This window comes from Chaetodon trifascialis, chromosome 2 (genome assembly GCF_039877785.1).
Source record: "Chaetodon trifascialis isolate fChaTrf1 chromosome 2, fChaTrf1.hap1, whole genome shotgun sequence".
Classification (NCBI taxonomy): Eukaryota; Metazoa; Chordata; class Actinopteri; order Chaetodontiformes; family Chaetodontidae; genus Chaetodon; species Chaetodon trifascialis.
The window spans coordinates 274,791-289,352 of record NC_092057.1 but is presented as its reverse complement, the minus strand read 5'-3'; the positions used below and the strand labels follow the sequence as shown (position 1 = coordinate 289,352).

General features: G+C 40.9%; 1 protein-coding gene across 1 annotated transcript in view; it reads left to right on the top strand.

Annotated features, from left to right (window-relative positions):
• LOC139338871 (voltage-dependent T-type calcium channel subunit alpha-1I) overlaps positions 1-14,562 on the top strand; it is a 256,645-nt gene that overhangs the window by 51,944 nt on the left and 190,139 nt on the right. Inside the window, exon 2 of the mRNA XM_070974174.1 lies at positions 5,236-5,662. Coding sequence (XP_070830275.1) covers positions 5,250-5,662 — 413 coding nt within the window. The 5' untranslated portion in view covers positions 5,236-5,249. The remainder of the gene's footprint in view (positions 1-5,235; positions 5,663-14,562) is intronic.

Below are 14,562 nucleotides of genomic sequence, written 5' to 3'. Positions count from 1 at the left end.
TATGATTTACTAGTATAATAGTTTTGCTTTGCCCTGGACTTAAGGGAATGTGCTGACATTTGTTCTGAATAAACCAGGAACACACCAAGGGGCATGGGATTATTCCATGATAATCAAAGGGACATTAGTCCTCCCGTTCTGCCAAAGCAGCATTTAATTTCATTTAGGCTGTGTTTTATCTGTTTTCAAGGCTGAAATCATTATCTTTATGTTAGAGCCTGTGGTCTTATTATGTCTTTGACAGATTAATAGGAGCCATGCCCCATCATACATCACGACGTTATTGAACCTCACCTCAGGGTTAATGATTGTGGAATTTGATCATTAACATTTGACTGACCATCAGCTTTTGTTTTGCAGAGGGTTCACTGCTGCTCACAATGCACCAGAGGTAGAAGTTTAGTCAATTCAAGCATGTCTGAAGCTATAGCACATGAGAAAATATTTGATGGAAACTGAATCCCACTTGAACTTCTTCTGCCTTTGTCTGAGTTACTCGTGAACTATTGCCTGGATGAAGCATCAATTAGAATTTCTCTTTACGATTTAAGCTTTTCTTCAAGTGTAAATCATTTTGTCTCTAATGGTGATTTGGTAAGGCTGAAAGATGCTTCGGATTATTTTGAAATTGCATTGTGTTGCTATCTTGATGGATGTGGCCAGTTCTCTTGCATTACAGTCACACCTGGCTATTTGGCTACAGCCAAAATTTCCTCTCTCCTCTTCACTTGATTGTGTTTCAGTGAGTGTTTATGGTCTTTGATCTATCAAAGAAGTTAAAAACCAGCAAAGCAAGCACCAAACAATAGGTGAAGTGTCATATTTAGTTTAGTTTAGTAGTTTCATATACAGAGTCATTGTGTCAAACTATGGTCACCAGCCAGTTTGCAGGGAGACAGAGATATGCAGAAAACCAGAGCATTATCCAGTCTATGCACCATCCAGAGACTGGGAATCCACAGAGCAATCATGCACGTTAAAGTCCCAGTGCACCAAGAAAGTCTTAATATTAACTCCTTAACAAAGGTGCAGGAGTTGGAAACTTCTGGACACATTCTCGATACAAAGTGCCTTACTTGCTTCTGCTGTGAAGGACAAGTCACCACAGCTGCAAAGCCAGCAGTGAAGCCAAAGCAATGTGTTGCTGCAGACGGTAAACAGCAGCTTGCCTGTCCCACTGGCCCTAATGAGCAATAATGTGTCACTGAATCCTGCACTTTGCATTTTAATAGGAATAGGACTTTTAATAGGAAAAGGCTGCCAGATGCACTTTGTCTGTACTCAAGGTTTATTGTCTGCCATTCTCCCGTCACATTTTATATTCGCTGAATACCGTCCTTCTGTTTCTGTATGTAATAGTATCCTGCAAAGCCTCTGGATGTGCAGCCACTGGACATGACATTGTTAATGCTGAACAGTCCATTCACTTAGGACATTATGCCAGGGCTATCATTTGGAAAACAAAGAAAACAAAAGGCAAGGCAAATTTATTGTATAGCACAATTCATACACTAGGCAATTCAAAGTGCTTTACAGAAGCATAAAAATACATTAAAATCATACATTTCTAAAAAAGAAAGAAAGAGAGAGAGATTAGTCAAATAAAAATAAAATACAATTAAAGGAAATTTAAAACAGAAGCCATTAAAAGACAATAATTTAGCATTCAGAATGATTGAAATCATTGAGCAGATATATTTACTCTAAGTAAAAGCTGTAGCAAATAATAATGTTTTCAACCCTGATTTAAAAGAGCTGACAGGTGGCGCAGACCTCAGGTGTGCAGGGAGAATGTTCCACAGGTGAGGAGCATAATAACTGAAAGCTGCTTCACTTTGTTTGCTTCTGATTCTGGGAACACACAATCACACACAAAGTAAGTCCCATCCACTTTTCCAGTCTGTCAAGTAGTATGTCCTGATCAACCGCGTCAACGGCAGCACTGAGATCTAATGATACTAAGACTGAGCTTTTGGAAGCATCATTATTCAGATGTTTGTCATTCAAAACTTTGATAAGTACTACAACAATAAGTAAAACAAAATACTTATACCTGAACATCTGAACGTGAATTTTGCTGGCTATGTGTCACAGCCCTGCTTCATCAAGGCTGCGACCCCAAGCATCATGATGTTGAGTGGCGTAAAGTGTTCATTTTCAGCATCTAATGCTGACCGATGAGTTTTCATATCATAGCACTACTAGTGTGTTGACGACGAGAGGCAGCACTAAGCACATTGCACTGCAGGGTCTAACTGCATGCCCCAACCTTCAAATCACAGGATCTTCACCTATAAGTCTTCAGAGGCTTTTGGGCGCCAAAGAACTTCAGAGAAAAAGTTCAGTATTTGGAGAAATATGACTCACTTTCCCGAATGGCTTGCAGATGTAGGGTCCCAGGGAGTGCTCTGGTTGTGTGTGTGTGGGGAAGAAATTAATTGCCATTTTGGCTTTTTCATAGACTCTATACAGTTTAATAGAGTCAGTATAAATCATGCTCCTAATATCCATGTTGAGAAGTTTCAATATTGTCAATATCTGTCCAATTCATCCAACTCTATGAGCACGAGACTCCGCAGATGAGTGCCTCTGTGGTTCTGCCTCATCACTAGCTGTTGCAATGCTGCTTACCTCTGCAAGTATCGCTATGAAACAAACAGATCTGCACAATTAACAAAATCAAGATGCGCAATTTTAAATACAACAAGCTCTGAGCATGTAAAAGTTCTTGAACGCAATGAAATCTTGTTTTCAGCTGCGTGGAATCAAAAACTGTAAACTGTGAAAACAAGAACAGTTAGAAGTCTCGCTCACTGTTGATCACTCACAGTTCTCCCAATGCTTTCAAAAGAATACTTTGGGGAAATATACGTTTTTGCTTTCTGGTACCAGTCTTCTCTCAGCTCTCTCTCTCTGCAGGAAAGCAAATAAGCATATTTCCCAACATGCATGACAGGACCGTGACTTTAATCAGCAGCATGTGGTTACGTAAATCCGCCATTGTTAATATTCAGTTTTTGCGTGTGTTTTTCTCTCTCCATACATGACTTGCTTTTATTTTCTAGTTGTGGTCTTTTACTTTCCTTGCAGGGATTTTATTTCTCTGCTGCTGTGGCAACAACTAAACTTCTCCACGGGGTTCTATAATGTTTTATGTTATCTTACCAGTGATTTGATGAATACTCTGCTAGGTGCTGAGAATTATTGCACTAAGAACTCCTTGTTCAGTCCCTAATGATAATAATAACTTTAGTTATGTAGCACTTTCATATAGCGGCTATAGCTCAAAGCCCAAATACTACATGATAAAACCTAGCAATCAAATGAATAACAAACAGAAGAGGCAACAAATAACACGAAGAAGTATGCTGAGAACAATGAGATATGTAAAAGATAGAAATAAAACAAAGGAAGGCATAAAAGCAATAAAATATAAAAGATACAGGGAGCCGGTGCAGGTGAGGTAAAACTCAGGTGATGTGCCTGTAGTTTATTAATGGATTCCTGTGGACGGTAAAAAGAGCATTACAGTATTGTTTTTTATAAGTTTTTGGGCATCTTGTTGGGATAGGAATGGCTTCAGCTTGGTTTTTTGAGTTGATGCTGTAATTCTTTGTCCACTGTCAGAACACAGATTTCAATTTTTTTGTTTTGTCTAAGTCATTTTCTCTTCTTTTGCAGTCCTAAAAATAACCATGCTGTGACTCAAATGAACACAGTCTGCTTCAGAGGCCTCATCTATGACTGAAGTGAACATAAGCTTTTCTAAAGAATTGTGCGCTCGGCTCGCTCATTGGAAATCCATGGGCAGGTGCCAGTCAGTCATATCAGGACTCCTGCTCCTTCTATTCTCTCTCTAGTTCCACAGTATTGATTCCCCTCACACTAAGCCTCTGACTAAACCACTGAACTCTCCCTCCTAACACTCTTTCTCCTTACTCTGTTATTTCTCTTTCCAACTTTTCGGCACTTTGCCACCTTCTGTCTTCAGAACTTCATCAACTTCTCATGTGGGCTCCCTTTCTGTCTCCGTCTCTTGTTTCTGCCAGTGAGCAGATTTTAAAGAGATATTTGAGAAGTACTGCATAACATTGTCAGGGTGCCTTGTTTAATTGTCTTTAAGTTAAGTGCAACACCTCAAGTCAAAGAGATTGGATTGTCTCTAATCTTAAAACAGTCTGCCATCAACTTTATTACACTGATTTGTGTGAGGGCAGATTGTCTTTCTTTCTTTTTTTGCACAATTGAAGTCTTTAAGTACGTCCATATAATTTGTAAACGCATCTTTTTCTCTCCATGTCAGCCCTCCCTCCAGACTAAAACAGCATTTTTGTTGCCCAGAATTTGAGACTTTTTCCAAAACGGTATCCAGAGTGTGTAAATCTTAAACTCTGGCTTGGTGTTTCAGTGTGTCTGGTCATCGTTTTGCAAAACGACAACGTAAGCCTGTCCAGTGAGGGTCAGGGTCTGCCAGTAGAGTTGAGATGACTTTCTGTCGCTGTCAGCATACACAACGGAGATGTGGTCAGTGACCTCTATTCAACCCTGAATTTGTCAGACACTGTTGCCATTACCGGGTAGTAATTATCAGATAATTACATAACAATTTCACTTAGACAAATATATTAAAAGTAAATGAGAGCAACCATATTGTGAATTTGGCTGCATTCCTTCACAGAGCTGAGCTGGCTGTCTCTCGGCAGCGTAACCAGCTGTGTCTCTGGCTGCAGAGTTACAGCTGGTCGACTGTGTGGAAACTTCTGTTGTCGTTAACTTTGTCTGTTGATATCACCAAACCAACAGCATGGGAAGCATCATCAACTGGTATTCATGTTGTCTTCAGTGGACATCAGCCATGAATCAGGCTGTCCTGAATTAGAATCTCTGTCCTGTAACGGAGACACACAGTAGTCTGAGGCAGGAGGTGTAGAAGTGTGGTTTGCACTCCACTCCTGCCAACACTTTCCAAGTCTTTAACCTTGGCCATACCTTTTGCCAATCTTAACAAAGTAGTTTTAGTTAATCTTACCCGACTATAAAGAATAGAAAATGTTCATAAGATGACTTTTTTGGTGTTTTCTGTCCGTCGTGGAGGTTACGTAAGATCAGTTTTGTCTGTCCTGATCCATGAACTGCTGCTTTGTGAATTGATTTGTAACCTGAAGTCGATAAAGTGGTTTGTAAATTTAAATTATTCTCTGTCTCTGTGTGTCTTCTCTCTTTCTGTCATCTCAGACTGTTGCGTTGCCATGACAAGCGAGGAGGAGGGCCCCAGCGCTGCAACTTTAACAGCAACGACACCGTCAGCGGCAGCAATCTCCAGGGTAACAACAGCCATAGCCAGGGGCAATAGCCATGATGCCATCACTTCCTCCTCCCCCCGCAGGCCCTCGACAAACCACCGCTCGTGTCCCGAGGAAAAGGAGGAGAAAGAAGAGGAAATAGAGGAGGAAGGGATAATTCAGGAAGAGAGGATTGAGAAGGAGGAGGAGGAGGGGGTGATGGAGTCCGATGGGGATGATGAAGATGACAACAACGACGATGGCAGCAGTGATACCAGTGTGTTAGTTGTGCCCTACCCCGAGCTGGTACCTGTGGTCTTCTTCTGCCTCAAGCAGACGACCTGTCCTCGCAGCTGGTGCATTCGCATGGTCTCCAGCCCATATCCTTTTCACACTGTGAATGATCATAGTCGAGTGTGAGGATTATCCTCAAAGGTGTGGCATCTTTAAATATCATAATCCGCCATCTGATCGTTCAGCATCCTTCCACTTCTAGGTTAGAAAAAAAAATCAAGAAATCACAGGTCACAGGTTGCTGTTAAAAAGGTTTGCTCTACTTTAGGTTAGGAAAGAAATAACTGTCCTTCTCAGTCTGTAGGACTCATGCCTTTATGTTTGTGTCTTCTGTCACACCAGTGCATGCACACAGACACACACAGGCACAAACTGTTGCTATGCCTCTTATGAGACATGACAGGAGAGCTAGATGACAGTGAAGGCATTGCAATGTTAGCTGCTCCAGGTTCAGCAGACAGCGCTTATCAAGCTCTTCAAGAGCAGCGCTTACATTGAAGTCATGTGTGACTCAGACATATGCAGACTCGCCAGAGTTATATATCTGTAAGTAGTAACACTGCTAAGCATAAAGAGTGAGGATGAGTGCGTGGAAGAGCAGAGATATGACTGACTGGTTGAAGCTCATTGAAGCAGAGATGGAGAGTGAAGGAAAATGATAAGGGAAAGAGCAGAGACAGAGAAATAAAGAGGAAACAGATGCAGTGAGAGGGAGCCAAATGAGAGAAATATATACTGATGGAAATACTCACAGTCTGTCCTTCTTTCTACGTTGCTTCTATCACTAGATTAGGTTTAAGAGACGTATAAATGTGGGAGAAGGAATGCAGGAAATGTAGTCTGAATGTGTGTGCGTATATTCAGACCGTTAGGAAAGAGTGAGATTGAGATAAATGTTCTGTTTGTCGACACTCTGCTTTCTTAGCTTTCCATTAAGCAGGCATCACATCAGCTTCAGGTTGGTCCTGACGTGAATTATAACCAGCTGGAGAGAAAGAGACAAAAAGAAATAGTTGGAGAGTTGCTTAAGAGGCAAGCCATGCATCCAGGTCTAAATGAAACGTCTTCCTGAGGAAAATCTCTGAAGTCAGAGAAAAACATTTGGCTTTGTGTTTTCATTCTGTCTTTCAGCCTCTCTCTGTCCTTCTCTGTCTCTGTCCATGTATTCCAGTCCTGTCTCCCGTGCCATCTTGAAAGGCTCTCATGTGAATTAAGCATCATTTTCTCCACGAACTAAGCTCATGTGTCGTGAATAGACCGACTGCCAGGAACAAACACAGGTTCTGTTACAGGCCTGTGGTGCAATTATGGTGATTATGCATAAGTCAGAAATGTATGTCACAGAGAATATGATCTCAGCAGAGGGCTGTTCATCTGGACTCTAAACTCACAGCCTGGCAGGCTTTAAAGCCCCGTATTCTCATATCAAATCTAGTGCAATGCAAAACTGTGGTTCAGTGTTCGAGGCATTCAATGCTGCTTTTGATGTTTTACTGCTGTTTTGCTAACCGTGGGGCGCTATGGAAACTAATGTGATCTGAAAATCACATTTTTCAGCTGTCCAGGTTGTTGATATTCGTACCAGGGTAATGGTAGCTCACTATTGTTAGCTACGCTAGCGGCCATGGTGACATCAGTTAGTTAGGTCAGTTGGTTAGTTGGATGGGTTAGGGTGAATATTTAATTGAATGATTTATTTATTTATTTATTTTTTCACTTTGTTAGATCAACAGATCAAATCTGAACATGTTTAACACTTTGCATTATGACAATAAATATACCATTGGTGGAAGAAGTATTCTGGTCCTTTACTTCAGCAAAAGAACTGATACTACACTGTGAAAATAGAAGTAAAAGTTCAGCGTTCAGAACTAAGTAAGAGATGTAAGTATAATCAAAACACATACTTAAAGGAAGAAAAGTAAATTGTGCAGTAAATTGCTCAATATAATATTTTGCATTAATATTACTGTTGCATTAATGTGTATGCTCCACTTCACTGCTGTAGATGTTCAAAGCTAAAGCTGAGCTCATTTTACAACTACTTTTTTCACTGTTGGGTAGTTTAATCTCCAGCAGTGCATCATATTCTAGAAGATCATCATATGTTTGTAGTGCCACTGTCCCGTGAGAACCACGTATCTCAGAGAAACAGCCTGTTTTCAGCTTTGTGACGAAGCATTTTCCAGCCAATCTAAGAGGCTTTTTACAGAGTTTACTCATCTTAAGAAGTGGGAAGGTTTTCTCAACCCATTCAGTAACATCTCATCCTTCAGTATATCACAAACATTCAAAATCAACACATTTGGAGATACATGGTTTTCAGTGGACAGGAAGGGGAGGGAAAATTGCATTTGAAAAGTAACTTGTACCTAAAGCGGTCAAAGACATGCAGAGGAGAAAAAAGTACAAATATACAAATATGTTGAATTTAAGTTAAATACAGCACTTGAGTAAATGTACTTTTTTGTACCATTCCACCATTGATATATACTTACTGTTGACATAGCATGGTGAAATGCTTCTTGGTGGCACATTAAGGGTTAGCAGGCTCATTGTGATTTGCAGTTGTAGTTTATTGTGGTGGCCAGGTGTTGTAGCCTCGCTGTGCTGCTAATGGAATTTGGTTATAGACTTATTGTGTAGTTTGTTTTTGATTTAGGTCTTGAAACGTGTGAATGTATTCTCATACAGAGTGACACTAACCTCAAAGTCTGTCTTTGACACAGCTGCTGATTTACACTTTACCAGCACTGAGCTTTCAGTCAAATCACTGTAACTATAGGAGGAAATACGAGTGATTGTGCCTCTGTGTGTGTGTGTGTGTGTGCGTGCGTGCAGATGTGCTTCATTTCACTCAGGGAGGATATTTGTAGTTTTTGGGTGAAAATAGAGTACAGTAGGGGAACTTAAGTGAGAATAAATAAATTCTTTGATCTACTTCACCAATTAAAGGGGCTTACCTGGTTCTTTTGCAAGCATTTAGCCATTTTCATGTCTGCTAAGCTCGGCCCAAGATGACTGTGATTGGTTTAAAGAAATACAAACTAGCCAGAGCGTTATTTTTTTTCCCTATTCCAGAATTATAATGGGTTCATCCAGACCTTTCTCCAGGGCTGAAATGAAGTGTGGAGGTCTGGCTATGCGAGACTAATTACTGTTGATTATGTCTCTGTGCTGCAGTCACTCAAATTATTAACCAAAGTATCCATTGTACATGTCCCTGATACTATATGTCATCATGATACTGGCTGGTTAAACTACAATAAATTGGACCATTAGAGATGTTGTTTTCACTGCAGTTAATTGTGGTTTCACAAGACACAAGCAGTAAAAAAAAAAAAAAAAAAAAAAATCATGTCATTACAAGGTTTTCTTTTTAGCTCCACATCTCTGTCCAGACTCTAACAGTCAAGATGGCTAAGGTTCAAAACAGTCAATATAGCTTTAGTGATATGGGTGGAAACTGAAAATATAACTGTATAGTTGAGTGAACCGTAGTGAGAGGGCCCTCGAACAAAATCAAGGACTGTGACTTGAAAGAGGGAGTTTTCATCGAATGAGAGGTATATGGGCACAGTCAGAAAAGATACAGTTCAAGCTGAAGAGCTAATAGAAAGAAGGCTGAAAGAGTGTGGTGTGGAAAGGAAAAGTAGACAGAGTTTTAAGGAAAAAGAGGAGTTCTTAGGCAGTTATTAGGGTGTAAGGAGTTGTGGAGCTGCTGGCTAAGCTCTCCCCTCCCTCCCCTCCCTCCCCTCCCTCCCCTCCCTCCCCTCCTCCCTCTGTCTCTATCACTCTTCTCCACCTCTTACCTTCCAGCCAGTAAATCACTTGTAGTTTTAGTTGTGTTAAATCCTTCGCAGAGGCAGAGAGAAGCCGTCAGTGAGGCAGAGTGGGACAGTTGGCAGTCATCATTGAAAAGAGAGCGCCTCTGGCGAGCCGCACCGATGGACTGATCAAACTTTTGCCGCTCTGCACTTGTGTGACATCATTTTTGCGTGACATCATTCTTCCGTTTACTCGTCTTTGTTGCTTACTGCGGCTGGTCGGCTAACGTGTTCTTCGTCTTCTCGTTTTTGAGTCACTGCGCAGGTCTTGTTCTCTGCCTCTGCCTGTCATCCACACTTACAGACACTCAAAATGTCAACTCCACACTTGTTTCATTCTGTCCTTGTGAGAAAAGAAAATCAAAGCCACATCCCAGGAGGTGTTTTTACGCAACAGAGCTCTTATACAGAAGGCTGAGATTGCTGATTGTAGTTTTAGCAAGGTGTACCTAATAAACTGGCAACTGAGTGCATATTTTTCAGCTATTTTTTATTCCATCAGATACCAAAATGGTACATTATTTTTAATTATACTTTAAGTATCAAAAGTTTGCTTTTATATGTGTACTTTTTATTAAAAATGCACAATACGTTCAGCGACATTACAATCATGAGGCTGCATTTCTAAACTGCAGTTCAGTCAGCTTCAATTGACCGAATGCACTAAACGCGCTCTTATGCTGTTTGTCTTGATACTAGGTTAATACTCCGGTCTGCAAATTGAGCTGTGCTACGTTTTAAAGTATATGCTTGAAATTTTCTCATCAACACCACTAATGCATTTCTGCTCCGCTTGGGTGTAAGTGGGCATAAGTGTATAAACTTTGATTGAAAGTGTACTTATCATAAAGGGCCTTTTTGCCAAGTCGTGAAACAGCAGCCCGCACAGCTGGGAGAACATTGTGGCTGTAACAGCAAAACTATGAATAGCCTAACCCAGGAATATATCTGGGTTGGTGCATAACACTAATTATCACAGGTATATTGGTAATGTAATGTTATTCAGTGGCCTATAAAAGCACTGTTGTTACTGTTGAACTCAAATGAGTCGCTTGGATGTGAAAAGTTTGCTGTTGTAGTTCTACTGATCCCACTGAGAATCAACCTGCTTTGTAGGTCTGTGCTCCACTGGTTTAGAGTAGAGTTATGCTTTAGTTTAAACTACAGTTTAGTTTAGTTAATCTTCCGGAACCGTTGGAAGTTTTACATGAACCTTATTGTTGGTAATATTTTACAAATTATGTATCAATTTCATTATGTTAAGATGTATAAAAGTTTAAATTCAAGCACATCTTAAGTTGTTTTCATGTAACTGCAAAAATATGATAAATAACTTTTAACAATTAGTTCAGTGCAATTTTATGTATTATGAAAATACCACTTAAGTCTGCTAAACATACAAGTGAATTACATTTAGTCTGCAGTGAACATAATGGGAATGTATTCAGAATATACCTACGGCATATTGATTATTGCATAATTGAAAGTACACAAAATACACAATGAAAACACATATTTAAAGTAATTATAAACATTGTAAAAACATTATATACAGTACTTATTTGCTGTCAGTGTGGAGAAATACTGTATTTTCCACTTTATTGTTGGTTCTCTGTAGATAAAGAGCTTGGTCTGTACCAGCTCTATGTGGAAAGTGTCCTGAGACAACTTCTGTTGTGATTTGGCGCTATACAAATAAAATTGAATTGAATTGAACTTAAAGGGTCACATAACATATGTTACAGACCAGTTGTAGATGGTCTAAAAACATGTTTTTACTGCTGATAAAACCCATTTTTATAATAAAGCATGCTCTTAGAGCAACAAGGGGCCGATCGACCAGTTTTTGTGGGTGGCTGCATAGTATAGCTTCCTATGGAGATGTATTTCTGTCTGCCTCTTAAATGTAAGTCTAGTGTTCACTCACCTTTTGGCTTCACCTTTTGGTCAACCGCTAAGAACATTTTTGCATTTCTTGGTTTGTGAGATATTTAACTTCCTTCAGCACGGTTGGCTTTAGGTAGGAGGGTCAGTGCCAGAAATCAGCTATGTTAACTTTCAAAACAATAAATTAAAGGCAGCAAAAAGCAGTGTTGCGGTGGCAGCTAGCTACAACAAAAGCTTTATCTTATTAAATCTTAAGCATATCACTGCCCAAAGGCACTCCTTCCTGTTGTACTATATTGAAAGTGGCGATAGGAGGGCGCTTGTTAACTCAGTTTACTGAATCAAAGAACCAGGACAAAAGTGGTTCAGGAAAATACTTCATTCGGAACTGAGTTTTCTGGGTGTACACAGTGTCATGTATTCAATTTGAAGCGCTGCCAGCAGTCTTACCATCCCATAAAATTGCTATTTGTTTTTGCTAAATTTCCCATGTTGAATTGACTGCAAAGTTGCATAAGAAGTGAAACGTCAAGGCAAACTTTCACGCTCTGTGGTTTCTCTTCCCTAATTTGTACCACAAAGCTGTTTCCAACAGGGAGTACTGTCATCACATCCACATCTGTGTGTTTCCACTGATGCCGGGCTGAAAATGAAAGTACAGCGCAGCGCTGAGCTGCAACTATCATGCTAACCAGCTCCCAGGCACAGCAGAGTTCATTCAAATCGAGAAGGGATAATCAGAGCAGCATGGGCGAAGGAAATAATAGAGATCATCTCAAAGGCTGAGATGTGAAATGCTTCTCTCCACATCTCAACCTGAACCTGTGGACTGGAAAGAAGGACAGACAGGAGGGAGATACAGGCAGAAATAAAGACACAGAGAGAGGAGAGAGGAGAGAGGAGAGAGGAGAGAGGAGAGGCAGGCTGTGCAGAGAGAAACAGAGCATGGGGAGTGCATTTATATTCTGCTCCAGACCTGATAGCAAGGGAAGGTCAGATTAATAGCTTCCAATTCACTTTCAATCTCCTCTGGACCAACACATGTGGCCCTCAGTGCCACTGGCATTATTGCACATACACACACTCTCACACAAATTCTCACATTCACAGATACATGCGCACACACAAGATAGCCGTTTGATGTTTACCTGTATTCATCTTCTCTCCTGGAGTGATACTTCTAATGAGTATCCTTCTGTTAAGCCCACTTGTCATTTGCAGTTTAACTTGATTTCAAGTGTAGGGTGCCTTCATTACATGAACTTATATTTTAAGTAATTGATGGGCTGTCTGTGAGGAGGGGTGGGCCTACAGGTCAGGCTGGGTATTGGATATTCTATCATTTTGGCTTTTCCAGTGCCCTGCATCAAGAAAATGAGATCCAGCTGCATTTAATGCAAATTGACACTTCTGGACTAACCCTTAAACACAAGATAATAGCTGTGAGATACCCTTTGGGTTATGATTGGATGATCATTGGATTAATGCAGCTAAATGCTATACAAGCATCTGCTCAACATTCAATTCAATTCAATTCAGTTTTATTTGTATAGCGCCAAATCACAACAGAAGTTGTCTCAGGACACTTTCCATATAGAGCTGGTACAGACCAAACTCTTTATCTACAAAGAAACCAACAATTCCCTCATGAGCAGCACTTGGCGACAGCGGCGAGGAAAAACTTCCTTTTAACAGGCAGAAACCTCGAGCAGAACCAGACTCTGGGTGGGCGGCCATCTGCCTCCACCGGCTGGGTGAGAGAGGAAGAGCAAGAGAGGGAGAGTGAGACAGACAGACAGACAGACAGACAGACAGACAGACAGACAGACAGACAGACAGACAGACAGACAGACATGCAGTCACAGTAACAGTGACAGTGGATGTAATAACAGCAGTAGCAGTTGCAGTGGATGTCAGGCAGGGCCAAGGCAGGAGACGCAGCTGAAATCCACAATCCAGATTCAGCCACTGTCCATGGGAACCTGCAAGACGACAAAGCACAGAGACTCCGGGGAAGGAGCTAAGTTAGTAACACGCCGTGGTAGGACATGAGAGCGTGCGGATGGAGAGGGACAGAAGGACGGAGGAGCTCGGTGTATCTTTGGATGTCCCCCGACAGTCTAATCCTATAGCAGCATAACTAGGGGCTGGTCCAGGACCAGCCTGAGCCAGCCCTAACTATAAGCTTTATCAAAGAGGACAGTTTTAAGCCTACTCTTAAATGTAGAGACAGTGTCTGCCTCCCGGACAAAGACTGGAAGATGGTTCCACAGGAGAGGAGCTTGATAGCTAAATGCTCTGACTCCTGTTCTGCTTTTTGAGACTTTAGGAACCATAAGTAGACCTGCATTCTGGGAACGCAGTGTTGGAGTAGGGCAATAAGGTACTATGAGCTCTTTAAGATAAGAAGGTGCCTGGCCATTTATGGCTTTGTAAGTAAGGAGGAGAATTTTAAACTCTATTCTAAACTTTACAGGGAGCCAGTGCAGAGCGGCGAGTATTGGAGAAATATGATCTCGCTTCCTGGTTTTTGTCAGAACACGTGCTGCAGCGTTCTGGAGCAACTGGAGAATATTCAGCAACCAATTTGGGCAGCCTGATAGTAAAGAATTGCAATAATCCAGCCTGGAAGTTACGAATGCATGGACTAGTTTTTCTGCATCATTTTGAGACAAAATATGCCTGATTTTTGCGATATTACGTAGGTGAAAAAAGGCAGTCCTTGAAATTTGTTTTACATGGGAGTGAAAGGACATGTCTTGGTCAAAGATAACTCCCAGATTCTTTACAGTGGTGCTGGAGGCCAGCGCAATGCCATCCATAACTGCTATGTCATCAGAAAGTGACTTTCTAAGATGTTTAGGGCCTACTACTATAACTTCAGTTTTGTCCGAGTTTAGCATCAGAAAATTGCAGGTCATCCAGGTCTTTATGTCATGAAGACATGCTTGTAGTCTAGTTAACTGACTGGTTTCTTCTGGCTTCATTGATAAATATAGCTGGGTATCATCTGCATAGCAATGAAAATTTATTGAGTGCTTCCTGATAATCTTACCTAAAGGAAGCATATATAAGGTGAATAGAATTGGTCCAAGCACAGAACCCTGCAGAACTCCATAGCTGACTTTAGTGAGCACAGAGGAGTCGTCATTAACGCGTACAAACTGAGAGCGATCTGACAAGTAGGATTTAAACCAGCTTAGCGCAGTTCCCTTAATGCCAATGAAATGTTCCAGTGTCTGCAATAGGATGCCATGGTCAATGGTGTCAAA